The 17,672-nt window shown below is 45.5% G+C and overlaps 1 protein-coding gene across 9 annotated transcripts in view; it reads left to right on the top strand.

The window, feature by feature from the left end:
* The window catches only part of TEX2 (testis expressed 2), a 90,300-nt gene that overhangs the window by 66,923 nt on the left and 5,705 nt on the right, over positions 1-17,672 (top strand). For 5 of the 9 annotated variants that reach the window (XM_081027154.1, XM_081027152.1, XM_081027153.1 and 2 more), the window contains exons 7-9: positions 1,241-1,340; positions 10,167-10,299; positions 16,232-16,357. In XM_081027154.1, coding sequence (XP_080883280.1) covers positions 1,241-1,340; positions 10,167-10,299; positions 16,232-16,357 — 359 coding nt within the window. The remainder of the gene's footprint in view (positions 1-1,240; positions 1,341-10,166; positions 10,300-16,231; positions 16,358-17,672) is intronic. The other 4 variants (XM_081027160.1, XM_081027157.1, XM_081027158.1 and 1 more) reach the window with 1 other exon arrangement.

Genomic DNA, 17,672 nt, shown 5'->3' with positions numbered 1-17,672 from the left:
TAGGATTCTCATATTTAAAGGTGGTGTTACAGATGAGTGGGAAAGTATTATCACTTAATAGGTTCAGACACCTCACTAGTTATTGGGGAAAAAATTAAGGTGGGTCCCTAATTTACATCTTACACTAAAATTAGGAGTGGACTAAAGATTTAAAAGAAACAGTACATACACATACATAAATCCAGGTGGAGGAAACATAGATATAGTAATTCTGGAGTCTTGGGTCACAGTAGGAATTTGTAAGCATGATACTGGTACTTTTATGTTATTTTTTCTTTAGAGAGAATTTCTACTGATAGCTATGTGAATAGAGGTCCCACTCCAATGGAGTGACCTGAGGATCCAGGTAGAGAAAATAAAAGGGATGGTGCAGCACCCAGGGCTGGCAGAAGTGGGGAGCTGTTACCACTCCCTGAAGGGGCAAAAGCAGGGACAGTCACCAGAATTGGGGCAGTGCGGCTGTGTGGAGAGGGTTGCCTGTCTGATAGGAGTTGTGGCCTTTAGTAGAGGGAGGGGACAAATGCCCGACAATCCTCCGTATCCCTCCCACTCCCCTGCCTACAGGTGTATCCCATTGGCCAAGTCCAACGAGCAGCCAGAGGGCAAGAGATCAGCCCTCGGCATATAGGGAGGAACTCGAATCCAGGGGGCAAACGGACAATGTCCAGCACAGGGTCAAGTGGTGTGATTTTTTCCCCCCAAGGATTTTAATAAATGTGGGTTTGCCTGTTAGAAATGGTGCAGCAATTTTTTAACTTTCCAGTGGTAGCCTAAGAGAGGTTCGTTTTCCCGCACTTGAGCCAACTGTGGGTACTGTTAACCTGACCAACATGACTGGCTCCTTCTCCACAGTCAGGGCTCTGGCCAAACACCACTCCTCAGAGGAGCCTTCACTGACTTCCTTACCTGAAATAGCCACCCTCCAGCCATGCCCCAGGCTCCCTCTGGCCCGGCACCTGCCTTATTTTCTCCATAGCACTAATCGCTCTCTGCAGTTATTTGTGTACTTATTTATGTGTTTCCGCCTCTCCCATACAAGCCCCGTGAGAGCAAGGACCTTGCCTGACTCACCCATCGTGCTGTCTGTAGCACAATGCCTACACGTAGAATGTGCTCAATAAATTTTGGTTAAATAAGTGTGTCCCCAAAACCTTGACTATCATTGCTTTTGAGAGTATGTTGAATTCTAACATTTAACAGGTTACTAACGTCTCATTTATTGTTTGCTTCTTTTCTCCAGCTCCCCTACTTTATGAATGAGCTAACTCTGACGGAACTTGACATGGGGGTGGCTGTGCCAAAAATCCTTCAGGCCTTCCAGCCTTATGTTGATCACCAAGGTAACTCTTAATGACTCTAGCGAGGAACTGACCATTTGTATGACTGTGTCTCCATCGAGTTGGAGATTGAATACCAAGGCTTCATGTTTGGAGGGAGTTGGGGACTTGTTAACTGTTTCATGTTGGTTGTCTTTTGTTCTGAATTCTCACAGCCTTAAACTGATGGGACTAGATCAGGACTCCCCCTCCCATTCCTTCTAGTCTCGGACCTTACAGGTCCTCCTCCAGCCCAAAGGTGCCTATGTGCCAGGAGCTTTTGTGTGAGTTAGCAGACGGCCTTTGCCAGGGTGAGAGGCAGTGGGCTGGACTTGAGCCTCTCTCACCCCTCACGGGCCTCACGTGTACGTCTGCACCAACCCTGAACTCTTACCAAGTGCTACCTCTCCTCTCATGTACCCACGTCTTTACCTTGCCCCAACTTCTAGGGCGCAGATTCTTTGACCTTCACGTTTTACATCTTTATGTTCTTTATCACTCCTAGGAGGCACTCAGTAAGTGTTTGAAAAATGAAGACATGTGTTGTCAGGCATATTTGGAGAGTAAAGCTCTCTGCTGGAGGAAAGTTCTCAGATTTGATTTTTAAGACATGCTATTGACACATTACTTACCCCTATTCTTGTGGTTTGGGGAAGGAAGAGTTGATTAGAATATAGAAAGAGTTTAAAAAAAATTATAATGTAAAGATTTATGTCTGTTTTGAGACATGTGATTTTAAAAGGACCTTGATGGAAATTTTAGTACAGGACAATTTGGTGAAAAGAAGTGGGAGCCAGGTAGGCAGGAATGGTCCGTGAGTAGGCGTGGCTCCCTGTCACAGAAGCAGCCAGACTTTCTTCTGTCGTATCCCTTTCCAAGTGAGCCTCTTTGCCCCTAAACTGGATTTATGGTTATTCCTCAAAAGGCTCAGGGACAAAGTAGGGGAGAGAATAATTACAACTTTTCAAGAGAGTGATATTTGTTTTGAAATAAATGTTTCGTAAAATTTAGAGATTCTAGCATCTACTTGAGTCTGTGTATGGCTATATCAGATGGCTGTTGAATCATATTTAGTGAAATCATTTTCTGTGTTGTATACATTTGCTATACATACAAATGGATTTTTTTTTAGCATTACAATTAACAGCCCTATCTCTCTAGCAATATTTCAGCTGATAGTAAGCCCATTTTTCCATGTTTTGAGCATCTTATCGATTTCAGAGAAAGACAGATCAGAGTATTATTTGCAAATTCAGAAGTCCCCCATACAGCTGCATGTTGAGATTACCTATTAACCACTTAATTATGTCTACACTTGAATAAATCTGAGTGCCCTGGGTTTGTTTAATTTCTGGTTCACTAAGAATAAAACTAGAAAAGATTCTTTGCAAATGATTTAGCTAGAGTTCTCTTAACTGCTTGTGAAATTTTTAAAAAATGCATGATCTGTGTATTAAGTTTGTAGCGGGGATCTTTGCTCCATTGTTGGCATACAAGGGCTGCCTGCCTCCCTCTGGCTCTTCTGGTCACTGGGTTGCCCTTTGCCTCTCTAAGAATTGACTTGTAAACGATCAGCTAACATAAACCTCTGGAGTCAGAGTCGGGCTTCAAGAAAGTAAATAATACCTGTACGTGCTCTATTTTCTAATGTATTAGCACTCCTATCTCAGGACTGAATTCGTCCTGTGTTGAATTAGTAAAAATTTTCAACAAGAAAGGGAGCAGTGCCTTAGCGGGCTTTGCCACATCTACAAAGTGTCCCCTGTGGCTTTGAACTCTGCAGACTCCCGGGGCAGCTTCGTCAGGCTTTGAGTGAAATTCGCCAAACGTGGAAGTCTCTAGTCCCTTTTCTGTCCCTCTGAAGAGAGACATTTCACTAGGTAGAGGAAAGCTTTGCCAGTTTTTAATCCTTTTGAGGCTTACTTAACTCTCTTCAGGGCAAGTTTTAGGTCTGCCTGCTTATGTAATGGGGAGGAAATGTTACTAAAGAAAGGAATGATGAAGACTGTGGGCTTTAAAAAGTTTCGTCAAATTAGGTTTTTCCAAGTCTGCAAATGATGGTAAAACAGAATTGAACATGAATTTTGGATTCCATTGCTCTTAAGGGAAACTTTCATTTTAGGGAATTAAAATCAGAGGTGACTTACTTGCCCAAACTGACTCTCGAAAGCAGAGCTCACCTTCCAGGAAAATGCACCCCAGGGTGAAAAGGCTTCAACAGCTGTAGGCAGAGGCACCCTCCAAGGCATTCCCCCAACACATACCTTTTTTGTTTTTCTTAATGTTTCCTAACTTGTGCTTGTTTGTTGGAGGCAGATGGCTCAGGAGGGATATTCAGGCCACAGCCGATTAGGTCACTGTCCTCCAGATGCTTTTCTTGAGGCAATATCAAGTGTGGTTCTGAGCACCCACTCTGAGGCCGGACTCTGGGTTCACTGCCCCATGGCCTTGGGCAAGTTCCTGAACTTCCTCACTGACTCCTCTCTCAAGTGCAGAGACTAACAGCACCCCCTGGTAGGCTTATGGTGGGGAGTGAGTGAGGTAAGTGTGAAAGGCACTGGGAACGATCAGGTGTGAGACAAGCTGTCAGTGCTAGGCAGCTATTGTTATTTTTACCATTATTGGTGCCGCCTTCGCTGCTGGGACTCTTGGAGAGTTTAGAGTGTGGGTGGCTGTGGTGTCCAGATGACCCACCCTACAGCTTAAAACTGGCAGATCCTACCAGAATAAATGGAAAGGAAAATGCCGTTGTCAGCTTTCGTGACCTTGCCACTGAAAGGAGCAAAGTCTGTAGTTCTTCTAAATGAAATCACACAATGGCCATGTTGGTCTGTCCAAGATCCCAGACACAGAACCAACTTCTAACGTGGTGAATAAGTTAAATGGCCACCTACCCAGGGTATCTTCACATCCCACCAGCCACAGGTGGTTGGAAAATGATCTGTCCTTTGGAAACCGGCTTCGCACTCCTCCCCACATGACATACATCTCTAACCGTGGGGTGAGTGTGGGCCGCCTTTCTTCCCTGCAGGCCACACAGTGGAGTCCAGATGCCTGGCCTGTCTCTGTAACCCGCCCTCCTCGGACAGGCCTGCCTGTCCCACCCCTTCTCCCCACCCCGAGCTGTTCTCTCCAGGGCCTGGTCTCTGGAGAGACCAGGCCACCAGGCCACCCCTCTCAGCCAAGCTCTTTCTCGTTGTTCTATTTCCTCCATTAGAGTAAGGTTTGCTCCTTCATTCATTCAACAAATACTCATTGTAGGGAAAACTGGAATGTTTAGAAAGGGTAAAAAGGAAAATATTACTCATGATCCCACCATTCAGAGGCAGCCAGGGTTACCTTTTTGGTACATTTGGTGTGTTTTTGGTATATTCTCTCCTAAAGTTCTTTCTCATGTGGTTAAAAATTAATGTAGAATCGAAACCCTTAAAGAATTGGGCAGATTGACGAAGTTGACTTGAAAGCGCAGCCCGGGACTCCCTAGTGGGACCCTGCCTGTTGTGTTGTAGGTGTGTCAGCCAGAGCCCAGAGTGGGCATGACCCGTCAAAGGTCACCCAGCAGCCTCGTCTCCTCTCCTGCTCCTCAGCTTCTCCTGCTCCTCAGCTTCTCGCCAGTTCCAGAGGCTCTCCATGAGCGCTGGCTCTGCAGCCACGCCCGCTCCGGTTGAGCCTTGCTCCTTCACTGTCCAGCAGTGAGACCTTGGGCATTTACTAACACTCAGCGCCTCAGTTGACTCATCCGTAAAGTGGCTGATGGGAGGGAGTGTGTCTCCCTCGTTCGGTTGTGGTGGAGATGAAATGTTACATGCGAAGTGTTCAGAGAGCACACGTGGCCCAGAATAAACCATCAGTGTTTGCTGCTTCTGCTGTCACAAAGCTTCCAAAAGGGGCAGGGGGGAACCTCTTCAGTTAGCCAGGTTTTCCTCTTCCATGCCTGGGACCAGATGTATCAGAACAGTGCCCGCAGGCGTGTCAGAGTGAATCGAGGGTGTGGACTATGGCCCCTCAGGTTCACATGAATTCACGTATGCTTCGGGATGTTTGCTGCAGATAGTCTGCAGAGAGTCCTTGAGCGTCTGCCACAGACAGAGTGCTGTACTGGCTTTGCCCTGTTTCAGAATACCCAAATAACAACCCAGATTTCCACTGAAGGTGTCAGATTCTGTGGAAAGATACCATGTTCCTCAGAAATAGGAACCGTGTCTGTCTTGAGAGACGCTCTCCGTCGTGACTGGTGGTGCCCACCATTGCCGCCCATCTTCCGGACCTTAACCTGTAGTGCCTGCTGCCTTTATCTAGTGCTGGGACTGAAGTTATTTTGCCAACTGAGTGTTTCAGAAACTGGAACCAGAGTCGGACTGTGGTCTGCCCATTCTTCTTGCTACGTGCTCGTCAAGAGCAGATGTTAGGAGAGCAGCTGTGCAGGTCTGAGCACAGTGACCGGGCCAGACCACGGGGCTCAGCGCTGAAGGCATGGCATGCACACTCTCTGACTAGAGTATATTACAGAAAGAAAAAATACTTTTTGTGGAAAGAGAGAAAAAAAGACCCTTTTGAGGAACTTGGTTGGGGTGGGAGAGAGGAGACTGATTTGCAACTATGTCAGCCTTGAAAGGCGGAGCTGCTTCTGAGAACAGTTACTTACAAGGAATGCTAGTTTTCTGAGGTATCTGAGTGAGTAATATGGCACCAGTCTGTTTGCCAGGAGCAAAACAACCACTGGTGAGCTCTTTTAAGAACCGAAGAACTCAAACACCTGCTCTTGGTAATACATTATTAATGCCATTTTAAGAAGTTTTGTTCCTTGGACACCAAATGTTGACTTTCAGAGTAAAAATCAGCTAGTAACATGAGAGCCAGACCCGGTGAGCAAGGCTTTAGGTTCTCTCAACTCCCGGCCACAGGTGCCCTCTTAAACCTATTCTAGCAAGATTGATGCCGTTTAGTTATTTTCACAGCAATGAAACAGTGAACTGCTGAGTGAAATTACTAGGTTGATATGGCTGCGGTAGAACTGTTCCTGAGACCATGGGGTCTATTAAATAGAAACCCAGGGAGAAGGCAGAAGAACCCCTGTTCCGCTTGTCTCTGGTGACACCCACCACAGCATGTTTGTAATCTCTGGTGACATCACGGTCTGATCTGCACCAGGTGACCCAGGCATCTTTATTCATTTTCAAGTGTGAACTTCCTGAGGCCAGGGACTCATCTCCATGTTTTCAGCTCTGACATCTTGCATTAAGAGCTTAGTAAACATTTTCGGATAGAGTGAGCGGTAACTTTTGCTGCTGTCCCCCTCTGAGTAGTGGTGGTGCTGGTAACTGATCCTTTTCTCGTGAAGCTGAAGAGCGGAAAAACAGTCATCTGAGCTCCTCTGGGTCCTTGCGTGAAGACTGATCGAAGCTTGTCGGTGCCTTTGTCAGTTGTGCTTCCCATGTTGCAGAATAAAGTGCCGGTTTTCTAAGGACTTGGTAGTCAGACACCACCCTTCACCACTGGACGGCCCCTCAGTATGAGAACCCCTTTTATGGGAGAAGCCTGTTAGGGACTGAATGAATGTTCGTGTCCCTCCAAAATTCATGTGTTGAAGCCCTAACCTGCAATGTGATGGCATTTGGAGGTGAGGCCTTTAGAGGTGATTAGGTTTAGGTGAGGTCACGAGGGAGGGGTGCTCATGATGGGATTGGTGTCCTACACCAGAAGGGATCGGAGAGCTAGCTCGCAGCCTCTGCCAGTGAGAAGGTGGACGTCTACGAGCCAGGAGGAGAGCTCTCCCCAGGAACAGGTTTGGCCAGCACCTTGTTCTTGGACTTGCAGCCTCCAGAGCTGTGAGAAATGAAAGTCTGTTCTTTAAGCCACCCACTTTATGGAATCTTGCTGTAACAACCCCAGGTGACTAAGAACAAGACTCTTTGTGTTCCTGTCCTTTCTGGAGAACCCTCAGGACCCGAATGCCTTACTCCTGTTTAAAGGCTGGAAAAAATTATCCTGCTCTTCAACTTCTGGGTTTTGTCCTTGAGCATTACCAAGAGCAGATGGTTAGAGAAAGGAGCATTTTAAACGAAATGCCTCACAATAAAGTCTTAACATTTGTCTAGAGCACAAAACAAACAGGTCTGTAACTGCATTCATTGAGGTGAGTCGCGTTCAGCTCCGTTAAAGTCATCACTCAGAACAGGGTATGTTCCCCATCTTCACATTGTTCTTACATTTATCCCCAATGGGAAGGCAACCTTTCTAGAAACTGTTAATTCCATCGTTCAGTCTTGCAAGGCAGGAGCCTCCTGACTCACCCATTATATAACCAGTTGGCCTCGGCTCCAGGTTGTGTGTGCTCCAAGGTTTTCAGGGTGCTTTCTGCCTGCTGAGTCTTGTCACAGAAGCAAGTTGTTCTTTGCACCTAATGCTAAAATAGTCTTCTGGCCCTCATCTGAATGCAGGCACATCATATTAATTTGTTGGAATGTTTGCAGATTATATCTGTTTTTAAAAGTTTTCAAACCATTTTTGTCTCCTGTACATTTTCACTGAGAACCAAGGCTGAGCAAGCCCCTGTGAGTGGGCCTTGTGGGACATATACAATGATATAAAAAAATAGATTCTTGTCCCCCATGCGGAGGCTCGTCAGATGTCCACCCCTCGTCCCCTCCCCAGCCCGGACAGGGCTCTCTGGCTGCCCAGTGTAGCCTCTTCCCTCTTGGCCCTACGGCCTCGTCTGGTCTGGTGCCTGTCTGGACCTCGCCTGGAGCAGGGAGTTGTGGGAGTGAGGAAGTGGGCTGGCAATGGCAGGGAAAGGGAGAGCCTATCCAGGATGCACTGGCGCTGGGCTGTCCATAGCATGTGGTCTCCCTGGTGCAGATGACGCTGGTGCACAGAGGGCGAGAAGCTTCCAGTGAAACTCAAGCCCTGGTCTGTGTGACTGAGCTCTATATGTTCTTCCCTCGTCTTCCTTGTCTCAGCTGCTGGGTGGGGAGCACTGGACCCCATGTCACTGAGGGACTGTCCCAAGGACTAGGTCATGGGCCAGAAGCCTGCTAAGCCTGTATCCATATCCCCTCATTTAAAAAACAGACACACAGGGGCGGCTGGATGGCTCAGTTGGTTAGAGTGCAAGCTCTGAACAACAGGGTTGCCAGTTCAATTCCCACGTGGGCCAGTGAGCCGTGCCCTCCACAACTAGATTGAAAACAATGACTAGACTTGGAGCTGATGGGCCCTAGAGAAACATACTGTTCCCAAATATTCCCCGATAAAAAAAAAAAAAAAGACACACAAAACCTTCCACTTCATAAAAAGTAAAATTCTGGTACATTTAATATGACAAACTTCAAAGGCAATACATACTATTAATATTTATTAGAAACCTGACTAGGATTTTCAAAAGAAATGATTATATCTGAAAACATACAGCAACCAGGTAGTTTGAGTCTATTGATTCTCAAGTTAAACAAAGCTGGAGATGTACAATAAATATTTTCTTCATTGCTGTTCTTTTTATCCTGAGTGTAAAATTTTTAATACCCAGCCTTTTGCCCTAATCCTTCTTCTACAGGAAGTGATTAATGATTAAATGTTTTTATAAAAAAAAAAATGTTTTTATGAAAACAAATGTGCCCTTTATTTCCAGTAACAGTATCTTTGAAGAGCAAGCTAATTAATGATTTTTAACTGCTTAATGTAAGCAAGAAATAAAGCAATTTTGTGAGTTGCTGCAATGAAGACAATCACAGTTGATCTGCATATCACTTAATTAAACCAGGTCATTCATGGAAAACAATTACCTTTAATTATGATAAAAAGAATTTGTTGAAAACAAATTGGAAATTATTCTGCCTTTAGTGAGGAATTATACCATTAATGCTTCTTGAGGTTAACCTAAGCTTTTATCTGAGATGGTGGCCAAATATGGGATAGGTTATTTACTATAACTGCTTCAAAAGGCTGTGTGTGAATAATAGTTTTAGATTAATTTTCTCCTTCCTTTAAATGTTATCATTTGTCTTATGAGGATCTCTAAAAGATTATTAACATTTGAACACCCCCTGGAAGGATCACGTTTTGATTGAAAGTCCATGAGGTATTATGGAGCTCTGAATCTGAAAAATCACAGCATAGCCTGTCCTAGCAGCCAAATCACAGACTCCTGGTCCCGAGGTGATCCCTGTTTGCATTTTACACTTCTGGTCAGTGGCCACTTCTGCTGGAGGGCCATCCCAGTGAAATTCCACAAAGTTAAAAGCCTCTTAGGTACGATTTCATTGACATTAGTATCTTTTCCAAGGAATAGGTTTTTAAACTAAGGTACAAAGTGGTTACCTGACTTTATCAGGTTTTTGTCACTCTCCTTATCATCCCAAGCTAAATCCGAACCATTTTTGTGCTCCCCTCCCCCCACAACATGAAATCATTTTAAGAAAGGCAGTGGTTCTCACATGTGTTTTAAAGAACAGCCCAGCTTGCAGTGAGGTCTCTGCCTCATAACTGGCCGAGACTCCGCAGACCTCGTCCTGGCTTTGCCCTGGGACAAGCCATCCTCCTGCTGGGAGTGTGTCTTACTAAACATAAGAAGCCAGAGGGTGAGACCCTTCCTGTGCTACCATATGCACAGAGCTCACTGTGATCATTTTAGCAGATACTGAAATGATAGCAGTTTGCCAAATGTTTGAACCATTTCCAGACGCTTCTCCTCTTGCATGCCTTGGTAGTATAGTATAGGCAATGTATATATAGCTATCGAATTTCAGTGTGATACCTACTTAGATACTTTATAATACAGATTTTATACTATCATTTATAGTCATGTTTTTCTGGGGGGAAAAATAATTTCTGTTTTTTTCACCATTTCTCCAGGACTCTGGATCGATTTGGAAATGTCCTACAATGGGTCCTTTCTGATGACTCTTGAGACCAAAATGAATTTGACCAAACTAGGTAAAGAGCCTCTTGTTGAAGCCCTGAAGGTTGGAGAAATTGGCAAAGAAGGGTAAGGGGCTATATGAATTTACTAATACAACCCTGGGGGCCAACCTCTCCCTCCAGCCTTTGAGAGCAGGTTTGATGTGTAGTAGTAGTCCCGATGCTGAGTGAACTTCACTTAAGTGCTTCTGACCACAGAGGGTTTCAGGGAACAGTTCCCTAGTCTCATGCCCCGCAGACTGGGAGTCCCTACCTCTGCTCAGTGCTGCCAGTGGGGCACACAGTATTGATTACCCCGAAAGCATCACTGATTCAGACCAGCAGAGCAGGCTTGTCTGCACAATAAAATGTTCTGTGAAGGAAATTGTCATTCAGAAAGTACTTCCTTCAACTCACCGCCACAGAGAGCTATGTGTGGGCAAGGTCCCTGGGGTCTGTCTGCTTTAATCACAAAGTCAGAATTATTTCTCATTAGCAATTGATTGTTTAGCCAAGAAGGTGCCCCTCAAGTGTTTTGAGACGCATTTTCCCTAAATAATACAATATTGATTTACTTAGTAAATGCCTCTCTTTGTAGCAGATACAGCATCTACTGCCCAGAGTTTGTCTGATTTAGTAAATATTCCAAATTTGTGAGCTAATTAATGAAGCTTGATTTTTTTTTTCCCCTTCAATACCTAGAACATGGGTAAGCTGGAAATTTTACATTCCCACACACGTTTAAAATGACTGCTTCTGACTACAAATTTAAATTGTATAATTTTTTTTTTTTTTTACCAAACTAAAGCTGCTGATTGCAGTGTGCATCTTTAGCCCCTTTGCATAGAATTAACAGTACAATGACAGGAAAACTCCACAAGGAGCCACCTTTTCAGGGTCTAAATATAAGACACATACTCTTAGATTTTTACTTAGTTATGATACTGACATGATACTTTTATTCATATTGTGGTAATAGCAGATGGAGGGAGTTGGGTCATACATTTGAGAATGTTCTTTTACTTAAATTACTCCGATCTATCCAAGTTACTTAATGAAATGTTCCTATTTTAATAATTGGAGAATTTTACCTACTGTATGCAATCTAACCTGTATCTGTGCTGTTTTCCTTCTGTTTTTCTGCTATTTGTTAAAATGTGTTTGGATTCGGCAATCTGTGGATGGTATTTGCTGGTGAGTGATATTTGTCACCTCTCCATGTAACATTTCATGCCCTGTCAGTGCTGAGTCTTGTTGGATTCCATGTGACATCAGTCGGAAGCTTGTCCTTTCATCATGGTCCTGGCCATAAAGGCTCAGTTTGTAGACCTGAGAGAACTGAGGTCCAGGAATATTTAGAGATCCAGGCAGGGCAAGTCCTACCAACCTCCTTGATTTGAATTTCTGGGGTCCTGATCTCGTCCTGTAGTCAGACTCCACTTCTGTCCCTGGACACCCCCACCTGTCACCATGCACATCTGAGCATCGTCAGTCTAGCCTCACGGCAGCAGAGTTGCAGGACCAGCTGGCTATAACATGAAGCTCGTCAGGCAGAAGCAGTCTCGAATGTGAGGTGGAACTAAACGGGAGCATGAGAGAGCAAACATCCGTCAGACGCTTTTGTGCAAGGAGCCCTTCCTGGAAACAGCCCTTTGTGGGCACAGAGCTGCTGGGACGCCACTGGAAAGGCGGGGGCGGTCTTGGGCAACAGATAGGGCCCCATCACGGCCAGGTCCCTGAGATCCTTACCACTTAGGCGTTCAATGTTCACTAGTATTCGTGTGGCTCTCTTAGCACAATTTGAAGTTCATAAACTCTGATCAGAGGATGGATGTGTTTCTGAGCAAGCAGTGCTTCTCTAGACTGTGAAAAAAAATCCTCTGCTTTTGGAATATGATGGTATTTAATTTGTAATATATTTCTAAAGTACCATTTTTTTCACAGTAGAGTCTGGTGTAAAATATTTTGTTCCTTCCTGTGAAGGTGTTAAATTATATGTTGATGTGTGATTTGCTGTCATTTAATTTTAAAAGCAAGAAAACCTGCAATCCAAAAGCACTTCACTTGGGAGAAAAAGGCCTGGGAAAAATGAGCCTTTAACCCTTTTTTGCATAAAGGACCCCTTTGAGAATCTGAGAGCTCTGGATTCTTCTCCCAGAAAATGCCTACATGTGTGCCACCTGGCTCAGAATTCCTGAGAGTATCAAGAGCCTCTGAAAGCCCATCCATAGCCAAGAATCTAGTCCTAGAAGTGATTCTAGAATCCACTCTTCACCTCCTCAGCCCTGAACATAGGGAATCACCCTGAGGCTACACACCCCAGGAGACACAGAAGTTAGTATGACAGTAGCTGTTTTTAAGCACCTGTGTGATCTTTTGTACTGACATTTCCTTCAATTTGAGACCTGTCCACAGAGCAGAATGTCTGAAGCAGCCGGCAGCAGCCCTTTCCTCCAGGCCCTCCCTGTAGCCTCTGGCTGCCAGTCTAGGGCCTCACTTCCCCACAAGGGCTGGTTCCCCTGCTGTTCCGCTCTGGCCGGGCCTCTGCTTTGTCTCCCTGCTTTTTGCAGTCCCCCTTCAAGTGTGCAAATGATTGTGCCCTTGGGGAGTCTCAGGAGATGCTGCTCAACCTGTGAGTAGTCCTACTTACTGGTAGGAAGTTGTTCAGGTCTCCATATTATTACCCAAAGGTGACTGTGAGAAATTGAAATCTGTTTCTTTATTCTAGTGAAGTCCTTTCCTTTTGAAATGTGCATACACTATATTTGCAGACATTTTTCCTTTTGTCTTTTTATTTCCCAAATAGTCTTATTACATACTGTGTTTCCCAAAAAATAAGACCTAACCAGAAAATAAGCCCTAGCGTGATTTTTCAGGATGACATCCCTGAACATAAGCCCTAATGCGTCTTTTGGAGCAAAAATTAATGTAAGACCCGGTCTTATTTTCGGGGAACCATGGTACGTAGTTAACATAACTTTGGGACAGTGAGGTATACAGTAGAATTCAGGCGGTAAACTGAGCAGTCTTAACTTTAGGATTGCCTGAAAAGGGCCAAAGTGAGTCCGTTGGGGAAATGAAGGCTGGCCTTGGAGGAGGACATTTCCGGTGAGGCACTTGGCCTGTTCATGCTCTAGCAGTGCAAACTGGGCCCAACATGCAAGTCCCCATGTGGAGGTCCCCCCCTCCATGTTGGGTCACTAGTCCACAGTGTTCCCCGAAACACCACCACCACCTCCCCGCCCTGTGTCTCCTGAGGGGTTGGGAGCCCAGTGCTTGCAGTCCGCAGTGTGACTAGGTCTGGCTCTGTGGTTGTATGCGAATGTGTGTCTGTGGCAGACGTACGGGGAGGATTTCTCTGGAATAAAAGAAATGAATACGTTCTCATGAGTGTGGTCCCCCACAAGGCAGCCACCTCACCGGGCTGTTTAATTATGTATGCTTCACTTAAAAGCATTTTTGTGGAGCTGCTTTTTTAGAATTTCCTCTGGAATCTGTGACATTCTTTTAACTGTCCTGGGTGACAGCAAATCATCCTGCTTTGTAGATGAATTGGATCTTTGAGAAATTGCTAGACGTTCGTTGTTCAGAGGCAATGGTGATTACTGAGACCAAGAAATAAAATGTTTTGTCTGAGACAGAGTATCAGTGATAAAATAATTCCGTTTTTCTTATATATCTGACTCTAAATACACTTCCAAAGAGATTTTTAACAGTGGCTGCAAAACGGCAATAAGCCTTTTAAGGTGGCTCTTTGAAAGGATGTCACACTCATCTGAAGTTCTAAGGTGTGTTGTTAGAAAAATTAGGCTTTATTAGTTGTAGCACATCTTAAATAAGGATGTGCATGTGCCTTTCTCCAAAGTTCACGCTGACATCAGAGGGCTGAGATCATAAAATGCAGGTTCAGTTATAAAACTATCAGCCAAACAGTCAGTTACACATTTAATTAGTATTAGGTGCCACATAATATAGCTTCCTATGCAGAGATTAGAGGTAACATTTAGTCAAAATCAGAATTTCGTGTCATCTGATCTGCTTTAACTGATATAGCATTGTCTAAATTATTAACTTGAAGCCACAAAATTTGTCCTGATCTCTGTCCTGCGGGGAATTAATTCGGGAACCTGAGAACTCCCTGCAGTGGGTAGCCTTTGGCATCTTCTGCCCTGGGTCTGGTGGCTGCCAGAAGACAAATACTGGTGGGGACAGGAGGGCAGATTTTGCTATGGTCCCAGATTTTGAGGCAGACTTTCGTGCTGGGTGGACGGGGAGCAGGACACAGATTGCCTACCTGGCAGCTGTCTGAGCCGGGAACACAGTTATCGTACTGGTGGACAAGTAAGATGCATTTCTGCCGTGGTTGTGTTATCTTTGGGGATTTATGTCCCTGACTTATCTCAAGACACAATTTAGGCTTTCTTGGAAATCATATTTTGATTTTACTCTGTACATTTTAAATAAAAGAGGCTCTAGTGAGGGCTGTCTAACCATAGAAAGCTCTGAAGTCACTTTGTGACCAGTGAACACACATACACATTTCCTGGACCAGCCAGGCCTCAGATGGAAAGAGGAAGAACAAGTCAGTTAGGTGCTGTTGTTGTTTCTGTGGCACAAGAGGCTTTTGTGTCTGCAGAGGGAGTTTCCCTTTAACGTTACACTCAAGCCTGTTGGCTGGAGCAGCTGGCTCTAACGTGTCAGAGCTGGGCTTGAGGAGGGTCCGGGTGTCCTGCCAGGGAGGACACTCGGGGTCCTCTTACAGCCAGGCTCCCGTTTCAGGGGCGGAGACCTCAGTCCTGCCCTCCCAGTGCTGGAGCCTCTGCGGGGCCTTCAGTCCACACCAGCACGTGTGCTCTGCCCTTGGGTGCCCTTGGCTCCTCTTGGCTAGGAGATGACTGCCCCGGGAGGCTGCTTCCGGTGGCCTAAGGACAGCATCAGAGAAAAACCCCAAACGATTGCACCTGCAGGGAGATAAGACCTCAGCTCTACCGCCTTCCCCAGTCCTGGTAATTGTGTCCTGGTCAAAAATACCAGGCCCAGCTCTGCTTAGTGATCATTTGGTTGCTTAACAGTGTTCGGAGACTACTCTGTCCGTGGTTCCCTTTGTCCCAGTCAAGTCTCTGAGCCTCAAAGATGGGCCCTGCTCTTCTTCCTCCCTAAAGCGAAGCCACCACCATCCAGGGAGGGAGCTGCCTCTTGTGGGGCTAAAGCTCAGCTAAGAAGCCCCCAGTGATCCTCAGTAGGGAACCTCAATCACTCACCAGTCCTGGGGAGCCAGCAACCCCCAGGCCTCTGGAAACAAGACGCAAGCTGGAAAGATGAATGAGGGACATCGCTGTCTGATGAGGCTTCTTATTTGTTTTAAAATGGTATTTCAAAGTGTACTTGTCCAGGACCCTTCCTGGGTTCTCGTGTCAGTTGCTTCCTAGAGTCCCTTGAGATTTGTACCTTGTGGTGGTTGGCGTTTTCTGTGACTGTCAGGAGCTGGGCCAGCTGTGGAATATGTCATTTCACTAGAGGGGAGTCTTGAGTCAAAACTAAGTAGAGGTAACTGCGCCAGAGAGCATCCTCGTTGTTGAACTCAGCCAGAGCGAGGGGACTTGCCTAAATATCCCCCTCAGCAGTGAGAGGTGCTCATGTCTCCAACATAAGCTGTCACCTCACCCTTGCAAGCATCGCTCTTGTCCTTCACCCTCCCTCTTGGCTACTGCTGCACTATTGATTAACTCACTGCATTTTGTGTCCATTGCACCAAACTCCCCACTACCTGTCCTGAAGCATGCGCCAAATCGGACTCTTCAGGCCCAAATCCTCTGTGGTCCTCCCAGGGGACTTAGCGGCTGAAGAGTCTCCCGGGTACCAGGCCAATCTGAGGACTCTTGGATTGGGCCTCTTCTTTTTGGGGTGGTTTGGGGAGAATGACGTGTGGTGGTGGTGGCGGTGGAGTGTGTGTGTTCCCTTTCTAAGCAGAGCCTGGGTGACGGGCAGGCTGCGGTGGTTGGTGACTCTGCCCTGTTCAGTTGCAGGCCCAGGGCGTACTGTCTGGCCGACAGTGACGAGGAGTCCTCCAGTGCGGGCTCCTCCGACGAGGACGATGCACCAGAGCCCAGTGCAGGAGACAAACCGCTTCTCCCAGGGGCCGAAGGGTAAGTGGATCCAGCATCTGGGGCTCCAGGGGTCAGGGCAGCAAGATGGGAGTGAGCTTTTTTCCCTCGTCCTGTGATCTTCCTTTGGCCTTCACATTGAGTGAATGGTTTTGCATTAATAACTCAAAGTCAATGGCTTGTTTAAATTCCCGGCCCCAGATCAAAAGAGATTCATATAGCTTTTTTTACTTAAAAGGGTCCCAACCAAAATGGCTTTCTCTGACCATTGGAGTATCGGACCATTGGAGTAAAGAACAGGATTGAAGGGCGTGCTTGTTATCGCAAGGAGCACACGTTATACAACAGCGCCCGCTAGTGCTCAGTGGAGAGTATTACTCCCCTTTCCGTTGTGTCACACTTGCTTTGGTTGAGCTGCTAGTTCCTACAAAGCGGAGACATTCGGCTGATTTCTTTGGTGAAATTTTGAAAACCGGTCACTTAACTGACCTTTTGGATCATGAACTTCTTTTCTGGGGCTCTCTTTGCCTGTTACTCAGACCGTGGAATGATCAAAGTGCTTACACAGCCACACAGATATTTTAATTATTTAATGAGTTAAGGAAACTAAGATTATAAAGAAGCCAGAAATATCTGTAAGAAAATATCAGCCTATTCACTTTTGAAATCCTACAGAAGATGAAAAGAGAATTCAGACATTTGAGGAGCTGGTTCTAAAGTGTGTGTGCATTATTTAAAATCTATCTACCTGCTTGACTTTCTTAGGAATGATTGCTTTTCTCTACACATACACATGGCATTTCTGATAGACTGGAACTGGGGGATTTTAAAGAGCAAGTATCCTCTCTCCTTGGGGTAGTCTTATGGTAGATACGACCTGATAAAAAAGCTTGCTTTCTTGGCCTGCTAGCATGTCAGCTTGATGTAGCATTTGTCTTTAGATGTTCCTAAGCCCTTTAAAAAGCAGTTGCCACTCAAAGTTGGTATGACACCACCTAAAAGGCAGCCAGTAAAAAAATTGTGTTTTGTGTCCCTGTGACGCAGTGTAATTTCTTATTGCCATCTAGAGATGGTGAGGTTTCTCTAGGAGAACACTGGTTTTATAGTCAGTATTTGAGGGTTATAAACATGACATGCCTTCTCAGTTTGCTCTTGAAAACTTTGACTCTCTGTTGTCAAGATTCAACTCTATGTGACATTTACACCTTGTCTAAAGTAGCAGTTTTCAACTGGGGTAATTTTGTCCCCCAGAGGACATTTAGCAATGTCTGAAGACATTTTCTATTGTCATGACTGGGGGGAATATGCTAATGACATAGTAGGTGGAGGCCAGGAATGCTGCTAAACACCCTACAAT

This window comes from Rhinolophus hipposideros (assembly GCF_964194185.1).
Source record: "Rhinolophus hipposideros genome assembly, chromosome: 20".
NCBI classification, from domain to species: domain Eukaryota; kingdom Metazoa; phylum Chordata; class Mammalia; order Chiroptera; family Rhinolophidae; genus Rhinolophus; species Rhinolophus hipposideros.
This window is presented reverse-complemented; position numbering and strand designations above follow the sequence as displayed.